Below are 13,966 nucleotides of genomic sequence, written 5' to 3'. Positions count from 1 at the left end.
ACATTCCAGCTCAAAGTCTGGCAAGTGCTTCCAGACTCTTCCTGCTCACCATGTTTAGGAGAATGTTAAAAACAACACCGTGGTTCTTTTTTTTCTTCTTTTTTTTAAATCCTCACCAAGGATATTTTTTTCCATCAGAAAGAGTGAAAGGGAGAGAGACAGAAAAATTGATGTAGGAGACACGTTGATTGGTTGCTTCCCACATGTGCCCCGACTGGGGACAGGGATCCAGCTGCAACCGAGGTACGTGCCCTTGGCTAGAATCAAACCCAGGACCCTTCAGCCTGACGGCCGGCGCTCTAACCACTGAGCCAAACCAGTTAGGGCAACACTGTGGTTCTTAATAACTTCCTGGATACAGACCATAATGGGGGCAACATGCTATAGGCCACCTTGAATACCCAACTCCAGACCAAGGTTCTGTCTATATCTCCACAACACATGTCATCTCATGATTTGCATTTAGTTTTTGTCATTGTTTCATTCTTTCCCAAATGATGATTATGAATAGCAGAGAGCCAGACAAACTAGATAGGCACATTGTGCCCTCTAAGGATCAATATTAAGGCTTATAATGGGAAAAGGGAGCAAATAAGCAAAAATATTTTTTAAATCCTCCTGCCACTTTCTCTTCCTTATCAAATAGAATGTGACTACTTACATGTGATGGACTCATGGGCACAGAAAATGTAGCCTTCAAATATAGACCTTCTCAAAGGGCAGGGATGGATTCATGTTAAGCATAGCCTTTGGCATACCTTGGATGAGCCAGAGCTATCAAATGGCAGCAGCCACTCCTGAGTGACATTTAGTTTCTGACTGGCATTTCTCTGGAGAGCCTTTCACTCCAGTTCGAGGGCTAAACAAAGAAACCTACACATTTAGGTGAAAGGAACTGTGGCTCCGGTGAAGTAGGTGTGCAAACGTTCAGCTGATCCCATCTGTGATTGTTCTGGCTCCTGAAGAAAGCTGAACTATTATTCCAATAAGTTTATAAATAACTTTCATTTTCAAATCCCTGACCCTCTTCCCCCACAGTTATTCAGTCCCTGCATAACCAGATGACAGAAAACACACTTAAGCAGGAACTAGGGAGGTAAACAAAAAAGAACATTACAGAAACAAAAAGAACATACCGGAAAATCTATTAATTAGTCACCTTTCTGTTCTCCCCACACCCCCACCCTCATGCCCTTCAAGGAGTGACTCTACCAGCCAAGTAGTTACCTCTGAGCAGCCACAGTTGCAGCAGCATCTAGAGCAAAATGTCTCATCACGTTTTCTTCTAAATACTTCTGTTCCCACTTAGTCATATCAGCTTCCAGGGCCAGGATCCTTTCCTCCTTTTCACGAAGGAGCTCCATCAGCGCAGCAGCATTGTATTCCGAAACATTGGTGGGTTGAGAGTTGCCCTGGCGCTGTTGGGGGAAATGCCGAGACCCCTCAGATTGGTAAGAAAAGAAGCATGGTGGCTAAGGCCCATTTGAAGAGTCTCTATAATTGGAAAGGATTACTGCCCAAGCCACTTCAGTTTGGATTCTGATTCTGAAGCAAAGGGAATTCAGATTTCCTAAGGCCACTGTCTATCTTGGGCTTGAATATGAGACTCCCTTTTTCAGGAAAGGAATATGCCATATCAAATTGCCATGCTGCTCAGAAAGAGGATAAATGTTTTACAAACAACCATCCCTGCCTGCCTGCATGGTACACAATTAAAATGGGAATTACATATCTAGGCTTTGGTCTTTACCCCCTAACTTGTTTGACTTTCAGTGAGTCATGTAACTTTTGCTAGGTTTTGATTTTCTTTCATGTAAACATGAGGGGTACGGTCAGATGATTCTAAAGACCATTTCCAATTCTAAAGTGATTAGGAGTCTACTTGTATAGCATCTTCACTGCTTGTTGGGTCTACTGTTTCTGGGGTTCATGTAAAAAATTAAAGGTGCATACTAGGCATCAAGGATTTTGCTGTGAGAGGAAGCCAAGTAAGCAATCTACAATTGCTTTTACAATTAGGAGGTGCTCTGGAGTAAGATCAGGTGGGGCAAAAATCCTAAAAATGAGCATGAGTGTGTTTTTGTCTTCATACCAAACACCAAGGGGAAAATAAGCAATCAAGAATATTCATTTTCTTTAAGTTCTCCAAACCTGTTGAATTCTGAGGGATTCCAGTTCTCTCTCCAGTCGTGTCCGGAGTCGGTGCTCCAGCTGCTCACGTTTTTCACATGCTGCCTGGAGCTGAACAAGGGCCTGCTGCATCTTCTCCACCTTATCTACATACACCTGCTTTTTTTTCAGCTGGAAACCCAGGTTGAGACCATCGCAAGATAGAAGGAAAGAGAACAAGATCAGTTAGGCACTCCACCACAGCCCAGCACTCTGTCTAGATCTCTTCCTGTCCAACTCTAAAAAAGAGTGAACTGTGAGAAGGTTCTTCATGATGAACAGCAGGCTGCCTTGTATTTATCATATAGAGCATGTGACAAAGGACAGGAATTAGGAGTCCCTTTTTAATCTCTTCCTCCTTCCCCATCTCTATGTCTTCCCCAAATCTATTTTCACCAGGAAAATCTAAGACAGATTCCACTGATGGAAGTAATAGTAGATGGCAAGCTCTTAAAATTCCCATTTATGGATGTCTTCCCATCTGCTCTTCTTCACTCTAAATTGGACTATTCTGGGGATAGGTACATCTTACTTTGGTCATTACAATAGAGAAATGCTAAAAAGAAATAAAAAAGGAAGGCTCTCCAGGGAGAAAAGCTTAATTTGGCATGGAAAAGAAGCCCCTCTCCTTTATGTAGCTATCTCCTCTCCAAGTGAGAGAAAAAGAGTGGTCAACCGTTGAAGGTACAAGGAGTCCATAATTGTCTTTTTGAAGTCTGCAGTCCTGGTAATTACCTTTTATTAAAGGAACAGAGATTATTTGCAAATTCTGCCTCACTCATAAGCCTGAGTTGATAATACTAGATTATAATCTCTCAACTTTTTGCGGGGACCTTTAAAGATCCCTAAAGACTCAAACTAATGAATCAAATCTAAAACTACAGAAGTCAAACATGCACTGTCCTCTCTAAAAGCTTATGGGCCACATCCAAAAGCAAAGGTAGACTGGGAAGAAGAGTTCAAATCACTGTACCCTTGCAACTTACAAGCCAGATCCTGGCTTCATGAGAATGAAGAGAAACTCCCTTTAAAGAAGGCATACACACCCTCAACAACTAAGAAGATAGGGGAAAGTGTATCCTTTCCAATTTGTTAGTAAATGAACAGATTATGCTTTTCATAATACTTGTGGAATGGCTTTCTTACTAATAAAATCAACCCATAGACTCTTTATAAAGCAGATTTTTCCAAATTGTCATCATCATTTTCATGGAGGTTGAACTTAGGGTTACTTTCACTACTATGATTTAAATCTAAATAAATTAATAATTTGATCAAAAGGAAATTCAAGAATTTAGCTAAACTATAACTTTTCAATAAATTCCTAAGCCCTTCAGCTATGCAGGCAGACAGTTTTAAAGTAAGAGGTTACTCACTCTACCAGCATTGCCCATACCCATTTAGCTGGAGCCAAGCCAGCATAACCTGACTCCCCCACTGTAGAAACCAGGTAACTCCTTAATGGCAATGAGTCCAAATCACTGCTATGTAGAATATCCAGTCAGACACCAATGGCATGTGCTAGTGGGGAAACTCTCCTGCCTTATAACTGCCCTCTCCCCAAATTGGAAATGAACTTTCTCCAGTTAGAAAAAAAACCTATGTTATATTTTCCTACCAGACTGGTGGTACATTTTGCCTCGGCGACTGAGAAAAGAACACTTTTTACTTTTTTTTTTATACATTCTTGACATTTCCTTTCATTCCAAAGCCTAGTTCAATCTAACTTTATAAACCAAATGAGGCAAATTATAAATTACATGTTTTTATCCATTAAACCTTTACCTAAGGAATAAAATAAACAAAAACCATCATTTTCTTTGCCTCAATAAGCTTAAACCTTCCTTTCCTAGGATACATGACTATTTGTAACAACACTGACTAGGGCAATGAAGACTTTTGGCCATGGATGCCTCTGCCTTCCTATTTGCTAAGCCTTAAATAACTGGAAAGAAGAAAATATCCTCTATCCTTCACCTTTTGAGATCTATTATCCTCATGAACTACTTAAAGTTGAATGCATTTATTTGTGAATCACTCTGAAAATCACCCTAGAGGAGCAGCACAATGTTAATGCAGAGAATGTTAACTATAATTACAGCAGTTATACTTAAAAGCAATTAAAGTTAGATAGCACGCAGTTCTTGACTTGATGGTAAAGTACTGCAATGTAAGCTCAGAGAACTGAAAAATAAGCAGTCCAGGGTCAGGTGAATTTCTCCACGCTCTGCCTTTCTTGAGAAAGGAAACCTCAAAATCTTACCAAAAGCATCCCCAGCAATTTCTATTGCTGAGCCACCCCTTTGAAAGGGAAAAACCATAAAGGAGAAAGAGGTTTCTGAGTTGGCTGAGGATAGGCATGCAGATCAGACAACTTCCACAAGGCAGGCCAAGGAAAATCCCATTGTGCTTTCTTTGCTACTGGGATGATTTTCCACAAGGTACAAGGACCTCTGTTGCTGGCATAATTCTCCTACCTCCTTTAAAAGCAGAAAGGGTGCAGCTCACCCATAAAAACTATGATCACCTAGTTAATGCTTCATCTCTAAATAAGTAAGGATAGAAAACAACAACTCTTGGATGCTACCCATGCAAGACCCTATAAATGCAACCAACAAAGTCAACTATCTTCTAAGTTACATACTCTATTTTCTAGATCTCATCAATGTGTAGAAATAAACAAAAGTCTATATGGTTTATTAAATCCTCCATTATCCCAGATGTTATATGCTTTACTTTCACCTCATCATGATAAATTCCCTCTTCCTTCCACCTCTCCTCTAGAAACTAATCTCCTGTGCTAGGCTTCTGAAATGGTAGATCAGTATATAGGACACCCTGAGCCTTCAACTTCACCTTCCAATGACATCAGAAATGTCAGTGGTTCCTTCTTAGGTAAAGAGAGAGGCCATAAAGTAAAATTGTAAAGGTCGTGAGCTCTGGCTTCAGACTGCCCAAGTCCAAATCTTGGGAACCCCACTCACTAGGTATGCAAGCTCAGGCAAGCTGCTTAATCTCCCTGAGTTTCTGTTTACTCATTCATCAATAATACGGAGAAGATAACGCCGCATACCTCTATAAAGATCAAATGAGAGAACTTGTGAAGTGCTTAGTAGAGTGTTTGGTACAAAAAGACAGAGTTGTTTTTCTTTTATAAAGAAAAAGTTAATGCCAAGTCACACATACTCTAGTCCTTTCAACTTTGAACATTCACTCCAGACAGCCTTAACATGGTTCTCATTATCTCAGTAACTGATTATCACATCAATGTCTAATTAAGACATTAAAAACCCAGCTTTTGCTCTCAGAAAGACATATAACATTGTACCTCAAACACTTCATGAAATACAGCTTCAGGTATCTTTATAGGACAAGGCCCTTCAATGGCGATACAATTAAAACCGAGCAATGAGTAGCTGCCAAGGTACCATATTCTCTCAAAATTATATGATTTAGGGGCACCTACACTTTAGGAGAAATAAATACCTATGGTTGAAGGTATTATTCAACTAAAGACCCTTAGAGCACATACCACACCACATACACACATGCATGCTTACACGCATGCACACACACACACAGGTACATATCAGAAATTTCTATTTGACAGCAAAATGAAAGGTAAAGGAACAAGGTGGTAATCAGGAGACTTGGAATCTAGGCTTAGCTCTGCTCTTAGTGGTAATTTGCTTACCTGTTTTCAGCCTCAAAGTCCCCATTTGTAAAAAATGAGGGGGGTTTTAGAAGTCAGCAAACTGAAATGGTCAGCAGTGGGTCAAATCCAGCCACACCCATTCACTTATGTATTGGCTATAGCTGCCTTCCCGCAATAATGGCAGAGCTGACCAGTTGTAGTTGCACAAGAGACTGCATGGTCCACAAAACTGAAAATATTTCCTCTCTGGTCTTTACAGATAAAGTGCCAACCCCTGGAATAATGTTCAAACTGTATTCCAGAGTCCTAGTGTGCTGTGGAGTGCATCAGAGGCCACTACGGTGGGCGAGTTGTATCAAATGGCTCCTCTGATATGCATTTTGTATATTGGCGTTTAACATAAAACTTCATTTCAAAAGAGATTGTTACCTCTTAAAATGCACATATATATATGTATGTATGTGTGTATATATATGTACATATACACATTCTTGAGTGCTGTCTTCCCTAGAGAATGGGTCTCCCATCTTACCTCAGTCCATCATTTTTTTACCCTTGACACTTCAGCATGGTTACATAACTTAAGATTCCTGAGGACCCCATGGTATTTCACCCCTCACTGCCATTGGATATAGCATTCTATCTTTTACGTACACCCTGTGCACTAAGTTTTAAGACATTAAAACAACAACTCTGTGCTAGACAGACGATCTTGTATGTTCTCTAATAGTCCTTTAACTCACAAATATTTTATGAATCTAACCTTCCCCTTTTAGCCTTCAACACTGACTGATAAGTAAGGCTAAGATCCTAGAATTCCTTAAAGGAACACTCTTGGAGATAAAAACAAAAGTCCTGCCTTAGTTTGTGTGCATGTACGTGCATGCCAGAGACAGAACATAAATGTGCGTAGTCTCCATAGGATCACAGATGATTTGTTTTTCTGTGAAAAGTGTTCAAGGAAGCAAAAGTTCACTTGGAAAGTTTCTAAAGCCAAGATGGGGACGAGTACCCATGGTCCCTAGAAGAATCCAGGTAAATCCATCACTTAAACCAAATTCCCTCCAGAGAGTAAGTAAATGGGGGAAATCATTCCATCCATTCGAGTTTTCTTACCAAATGCCAATTTTCAAAAACCTATCAAAGCCCCATTTCCCTTGCTTTTCCTCATTCTATGTTCTCCTAATGTGGCTCCTTAAATCACTCTTACTTTCTGTCTTAATTATTTAGGCCCACCTTCCCTTCCAAACCCACCCCCTACCTTTTGCTATACCCTAAAGGTCCAATCTATGGTAGTTTACTCTTTTGCCTCTATACCAATGGTTCTTATCTGGGGATGATTTTCCTTCCAGGGAACATTTAGCAATGTGTGGAGACATTTTTGGTTGTTACAGCTGGGGATAGGTTGCTACTGGGATCTCATGGGTAGAAGCCAAGGATACTGCTAAATATCCCATAGAACACAGGACAGCTCCTCCACCACTACCAACAAATAATTATCTGGCACCAAATATCAACAATGCTGAGCTTGAGAAACTTTGCTCTACACCTGGAGATCTCCTTCACGCTGCACTTGCAACAGCAACTTATATTCCTATTTTTAAGGTTATCATGCTCTCTTTCATCATAGACCTCTCGCTGAATGCAAGATTTTTCACTCTGGCAGTTAATATGCCCCAGATTGCTTTCATTTTCCCTCAAAATGCTATCCTTTGGATAGTTCGGTCATTGTCATTACATACCTTATTTTTCCAGTCTCAAAATTTTGGAATTGCTATTCATCTTGCTTCCCTTTGTCTACTATATCCTATCTATGGCTTTGTCTTAATTCTAACTAATCTCTCTCACATTCTTGCATTTCCTTATATTTTTATAGCCTGCATAGTTTAAGTTCCTATTTCACAACTGAAATTATAAATAACCTAACATATCTCCTTACTTTCAGTTACCCTCTCCCATCTACACACAACCACACATGTACATACACACACACACACACACACACACACACACACACAATCAATCCATCCTACATACAGCTGCTATAACAGACCTCCCCAAGTAGCACATTATGAAACTGCCTTATTTAAGAATAAAAGCAATCTACTCAAATAGTATCAATTAGGTCCCTACTATATCCAAGGCACTTTTACACCTCCTTCCTCATTTCGCTCTTTTTAAAAAAATATATCTTTATTGATTTAAGAGAGAGGAAGGGAGAAGGAGAGAGAGATAGAAACATCAATGATGAGAGAGTCATTGATCAACTGCCTCCTGCATGCTCCCCACTGGGGATCGAGTCCCTTTCCAGCCTAGGTGTGGCTCTTAAAAATGCCTTTACCAATATTCTGGGCTGCTACTGCCTTAAAATTTGACCAGGCCTACAATGCATGTGATCAGCTTTGTATCAGTCTAATAATTTCATTATCTCCCCTTAATATATCAACAAACTCTCCAGGAGTTCTTCCTTGAATAATCCTACCTGGCTCTGATGGCTGCTCTTCCCTAGAGCCTCTCATACGTAATGTGCACTCTATAAGCAATCATTTTATAAAATTTCATTCATGTATTCATTCATTCATTCATTCATTCATTCATTCATTCATTCATCAGATATTTACTGGATGGTTATCACATGCCAGGCCCTATTTTACATCTGAGAGCAGTAGTGATCCAATGGGAAGCAAGAAAAAGTCCCTGCCCTATTTGAGGGCAGTATCCCATAAGCCACTTAAGAGCAGGGCCCTTCTATTTTCCTCCCTATCTGTTTTAGGTTCTAGTTCTAATTCACTGTTCACTGTATTCTTGGTGACCAGTTAACATTAAATAACTATCAAATATAAAAACAAATAAGAGCATAGCATAGCTTAGCTAACTGCAAATATACAAACAATAAACACACACATTGTTAAATGTATTTACTTTGCTTGGCAAGTCAAGATAAGGGTTTCAAATAATTCCTGTTAAGAGATAAGTTTTAAAAAGGGAAAACTGGGAGAAAGAACAGCAGGAAAGCAACTTATTGAAGAATAGAACAAATACTCTTGAGTTCAATCAATCATACTTTCCCACTGCACTTCTGCAACAATTTGAACCCATTCCCAAGCATTTGGCAGATCTCTTAACCCCCTTCTGACTCAGGAGAATCTGATCTCTGCAAATGAATACCACGTGATGGCATCTCTTCCCTCCTTCCAACAACTGTGGATGTCTTTCAAATTCATTTTTTTAAAGGATGGCTATATACAAAATTACTTGCAGGGCCCCCAGAGCTACCCATTTGTCTCAGCCATTTGCAAGGAAGTGATTTAATCATTAACCTTTTCCATTTATTCACTGGTGGACAAAGCATAGGGTGGGATATTTTAGAATTAAGAGATCTGGGTTTTCTACTAGACTTATCACTAACTGTAAAATCTGTGTGCACTTAAATTTCCAAATCTGTCTAAAGAAGATAAAACTTGAAAGATTTGGAAATATTTTCAAAATGTTAAAAAATATATTGGTGGTAGAAATAAATATGATACCATATTGATGGATACATGTCATTATATACAAGGGTGGACAAAAGTAGGTTTAGAGTTGTTCGTATGGAAAATAATTAAATAATAATACAAGAATAGACTGTGTTTTTCATACTCACAACTGCAAACCTACTTTTGTCCACCCTTGTATTTATCCAAACCCATAGAATGTACAACACCAAGAATGAACTATAATGTAAGCTATGGTCTTTGGGTGACTATGATGTATCAAATGGGTTTATCAATTGTAACAAATGTACTACTTTGATGGGGGATGTTGACAATGGTGGAGGCTATTCATGTGGGGGGGGCAGTAGGAATACAGAAAAATCTCTATACCTGCCCTTTAATTTTGCTGTGAACCTACAACTGCTCAAAAAAATTAAGTCTTAATAGATCACGAAGAAATATATAGACGGATGCATAGAGGGGATGGACTATTATTACTAGCTGAATGAACATCAACATATACAAACATGCCATTGGCTAAAGGACACTGAGGCTAATGATACAGAACTAAGTCCAGTGCGACAGAGAACATCTTACATTATGTCTGATTTCATCTTCCCATCTACTGCCTACAACTCCAAACACTCGATGTATCACAAATGTCACAATTGAAATGTACTTTCTTTGCTCCTTTCCTTTATACAACTGGTTATATGTTGCTCCGTGAGCTTTCAGTGATTTCCATTTGATTTGATTTAGCCTTACCCAGGAGTCCCTGGCTCCAAGTAAGAGTTCCCTCTGAAGCAATTTGGAAACACTACCCTGGTATTAGCAAGCTGCCTCTGTCCATTGCCAAGAGACTGTGGTCCACTGGTGGATATTAAAAGAATTAAAGAGTAGAAACCATCTCTAGAAACTTGCTACCAAGGGAATGAAGTTCATTCTGTTAAAAAGACTTAAGAAAAATATACAGGGCTTCAAACTTGGGAATTTCAAAAACCAAAATCGTCAGGAAAAAAACGAGAAAACCAAGCTCTAAGAGGTCAGTCCATCTCTATTTGGGGTGAGGACATAATCTCTTAACATACTGGGTGGAACAACACCTATTTCAAAGAAAATATGCTGCCATAATTATGGGAAATGTCATCCTTAGATGAAATGTCCTTCAAATAATTCAAAAATTCATCAGAACATTCTGGAAGATTCCTGGTGGATATATACTTTATCTGAATTGCTATCAGCACTCTAAATGCATATGCAATTCACACCCTTGGATCTTCCATCCACATTTATAATACATCATAACCATTGTGTGAGTTTTACCTACACCAACGAAGTCTTATTGTTTGAAGAGTATTTGGGGTTAGACATATAAATGTCCATGCCTAGATCATCTTCCTTTAAAATTTTTTTAAATTTATCTGTATTAATAGAAAATTTTTAAAAATATATCTTTATTGATTTCAGAGAGAGGAAGGGAGAGGGAGAGTTGAAACATCAATGATGAGAGAGTCATCATTGACCGGCTGCCTCCTGCACGCCCCCAACTGGGAATCACGCCCGCAACCTGGGCATGTGCCCTGACTGGGAATTGAACCACGATCTCCTAGATCCTAGGTCAATACTCAACCGCTGAGCCATGCCTGGCCGGGCTAGACCATCTTCCTGTAATACTGAGAAACAAGAAGACTAGTTATGCTACTGTGTGGATAGGTGTGATAGCAGAAGATCATGCATCTCTAAAACCAAAGAAGATAAATCAAATAAGTGGCAAGAAATCTAGAAATAGAAAATATTAGCCATAAACAGTTAATGGTGGAAATGTAGTAAAACAATATGAATTTAGTTTGGAGAATTGAGTGGAGTGGCAAAAGGGCTCTGGAAAATGCACTGCCACTAAAAGTCATCACTGTGATGTCTAAATCATCAGCAGCCATTGCAGTTCAGAAAAGGTTAACATTTGGGCCCCTTTTTCCTGAATCTCTGTGGCTGTCATTCTCACCGCCTAAAGCTAAAGAACAAGACTTACTGGATCTTTCTGCCAGCCCTCCCACATTCCACTCTGTTCCTTCCTGTGCACTTTGCTCAGTAAGCAGCCCACCCGCAGCATCTTCCCTCTTTGATCTTGCCAGCGTCTTTTTCCCACCATCCCTAAAACAATTACCCAAGTGGTGGCTCAGCTCTGGATCATAAGACAGCAACCAGCCAGAAGCCTGGGCTGCCTTGAGCCTTGTGAGTGAATATGCCAGGCATCTGTCGAAACTCTCCAGTGAAGTCAAATTAGTGGGGGCAGGGGAAGGTCTCTTTGAATGGGAGAATACCATGGTTGCTGTAGGACACAGAGTTCTTTTGACTTGGAGTTTAATGAGCCTCCACTTCAATAGGACCTACGTGTCCCGAAAGATAAGAGCAAGGATGGAAAGGCACCATTTGTCTTAGCTAGCTGCCTGCTGCATAGGCTAAAGATTGGTGGCAAAACCTGGATCAGAGTGACTCACAAAAAGAAAAGGTCTGCTCTTTAGTTAGAGCGCTGTCCCCTTCCTGGCAAGATACCTTCCTCCATGTCAGCAGAGCAGGGTCCATGAGAAAATCTGTGCTGAACTTCGAAGAGGAAGTTGTGATTGCAGGAGGAAGTTCTCTGTAAGCCTGAGGCACCATTTCTGTGTAGATCTTAGAACACAGTGAATAGAGTATCATGGGCAAGAGACTTGGTGGGATTAGAAAGATGGAATAGCTTTCAGGAAAAGTATCTAAATGATGACTTTGTAGAGAGAAAGACATGAAGGCATGCAAGGGTCCTCAGACCATTAGTCATAATCTCTCCTGGATAACCTTTTTAAAATTGAGATGTATTTGACATATAACATATATATATATATATATATATGTCAAATCATTACTTCAAAAACCTAAAACTAATATATACATACATATATATGTGTGTGTGTGTGTGTGTGTGTGTGTATATATATATATGTGTATATATATATATATATATATTGACCTGACCACCTTGATGCAGTGCAAAAGTTATTTGAGTGACCTTGTATTTAGTAGCTAACAAAGTATTTCCTAGACAAAAGGCTTAATTTGGGTTAATTTCCCTAGTTCTCATTTGCTAAGTAGAAGAAAAAAGTTTCTCTGGAAGAACTTCTAAGGAAAATTCATGCTGCCATTAGTAAACTATAACCAAATTATTTGTTTATGAGACACAGGCAGGCATCTGACATATCCTTCTGCCTTCGAACATGACTGTACTTGAGCCATCTCAGAGAGAGGAATACATTTTCTACTCATGATACCCTTCTTGATTTAGAAGCATTTACTAATTTTGTTAAGGAATCACAATAAAGACTCCTGACTAGATGACTTCCCGAGCTATCTATTCACCTTAATTACCTCCTGAATGTTCCATACTTAAAAATGTTACCCCAGGAAGAACAAGGCCTAATGGGGGTTGAGTCATAGCCAAAAAGCAAAACTTCAATGATCAATTCCTATATTTGAGGATAAGGGAAAGAGATGTTTTCCTTTGCATGTTATAGAGGAGACAGGACTAACACCACCTACAAGCAATCCTTGCTCTGATAGGCTGCTGAAACAAAAAGGGAAATAAGAAGCAGTGTTTTTTCCCTGAGGCGTGATTTCAAGCCTCTCTTGTGTGTTGGAGGTGATCTGACTTGAGCATCTAGAAGACATTACATGGTCTCTGCCTTTGGATTCTGTCAGGGAGCAGGTTCCCAGCCTGCTCTCCCCATCAAATGTTCTACCTCCTTTAGCACAAGCAACTCATAATTTTCCAACAACTAGACTCCATGAAAAAGTACAAGTTGGCTGAAGACTAAAAAATTAACAATAACTGATGAGTTCATTTGAGATATCTGGCCGCTAGGTGCCACCATTCAATCCTAGGCAAATATTTAGGACCTCTCCTTTAAATTATAAATTGTGAATCTAAGTATTTGGGGGCAGAACCTTGGAAAACAACTAAAAATCTCTGGAACAAATGTACAGAGAAACCTCAAACGTTTCAAAGCAGAAATGTATTTCAGGCAACTGTCGCAGTGAGGGCTGCTCAGTGGGAACTACAGATTAAGATCCTCTCCATACATGTATATTATTTTAATAATTAATAAGCAGTTACCACCAAGCCCCCAGACACTGCAAACCAAGACGGCTGCAGAGTCTTTGTCTCCATTTATCTCCAACTAGATAGGCACCCTTTCTGGAGGAGCAGAATGAGGTTGTTTTGTACACCTCAACCTCAGAGCAGTCTGGATAAGTTTCCCATAGTCTGTTGAAAAAGAGGGGCCCAATGGGTAAAGCAATCTTTTTAATTAAAAGATACAGAGGTTACTAAATCTGAACAAGCGCCCACATTTTCTTTTTAGGAGTGGAACCAAAAGATGATTCAGACAGGGAGAGAGGCAGCAGGGTCTAGGGAATGAAGAGTCATGAGATTCCAGTTTTATTCCTGGCTCTACCCAAGACTTGCCATGTGACCACCAGCAAGCTACTTCTTCTCAGTGGGTCTCTCAGTTTTCCCTTCTCTAAAAGAATACAGTCTTATCCTCTGCAATTTCCTTGCAAAAAGGGGGAGGAAGGGTATATATGAGGTATAACAAAAGGCTAAAGAGTGTGCTAAGCTCCTTAGACTTGGACACCAGGA

The 13,966-nt window shown here is 39.7% G+C and overlaps 1 protein-coding gene across 2 annotated transcripts in view; it reads right to left on the bottom strand.

The window, feature by feature from the left end:
* Positions 1-13,966, bottom strand: part of AMOT (angiomotin) — a 62,521-nt gene that overhangs the window by 14,079 nt on the left and 34,476 nt on the right. For both annotated transcript variants that reach the window (XM_016198031.2, XM_016198026.2), the window contains 2 exons: positions 2,152-2,301; positions 1,228-1,418 (listed from right to left, as the gene is read on the bottom strand). In XM_016198031.2, coding sequence (XP_016053517.2) covers positions 1,228-1,418; positions 2,152-2,301 — 341 coding nt within the window. The remainder of the gene's footprint in view (positions 1-1,227; positions 1,419-2,151; positions 2,302-13,966) is intronic.

Source organism: Miniopterus natalensis, chromosome X, assembly GCF_054644295.1.
Source record: "Miniopterus natalensis isolate mMinNat1 chromosome X, mMinNat1.hap1, whole genome shotgun sequence".
In the NCBI taxonomy this organism is placed as follows: domain Eukaryota; kingdom Metazoa; phylum Chordata; class Mammalia; order Chiroptera; family Miniopteridae; genus Miniopterus; species Miniopterus natalensis.
This window is presented reverse-complemented; position numbering and strand designations above follow the sequence as displayed.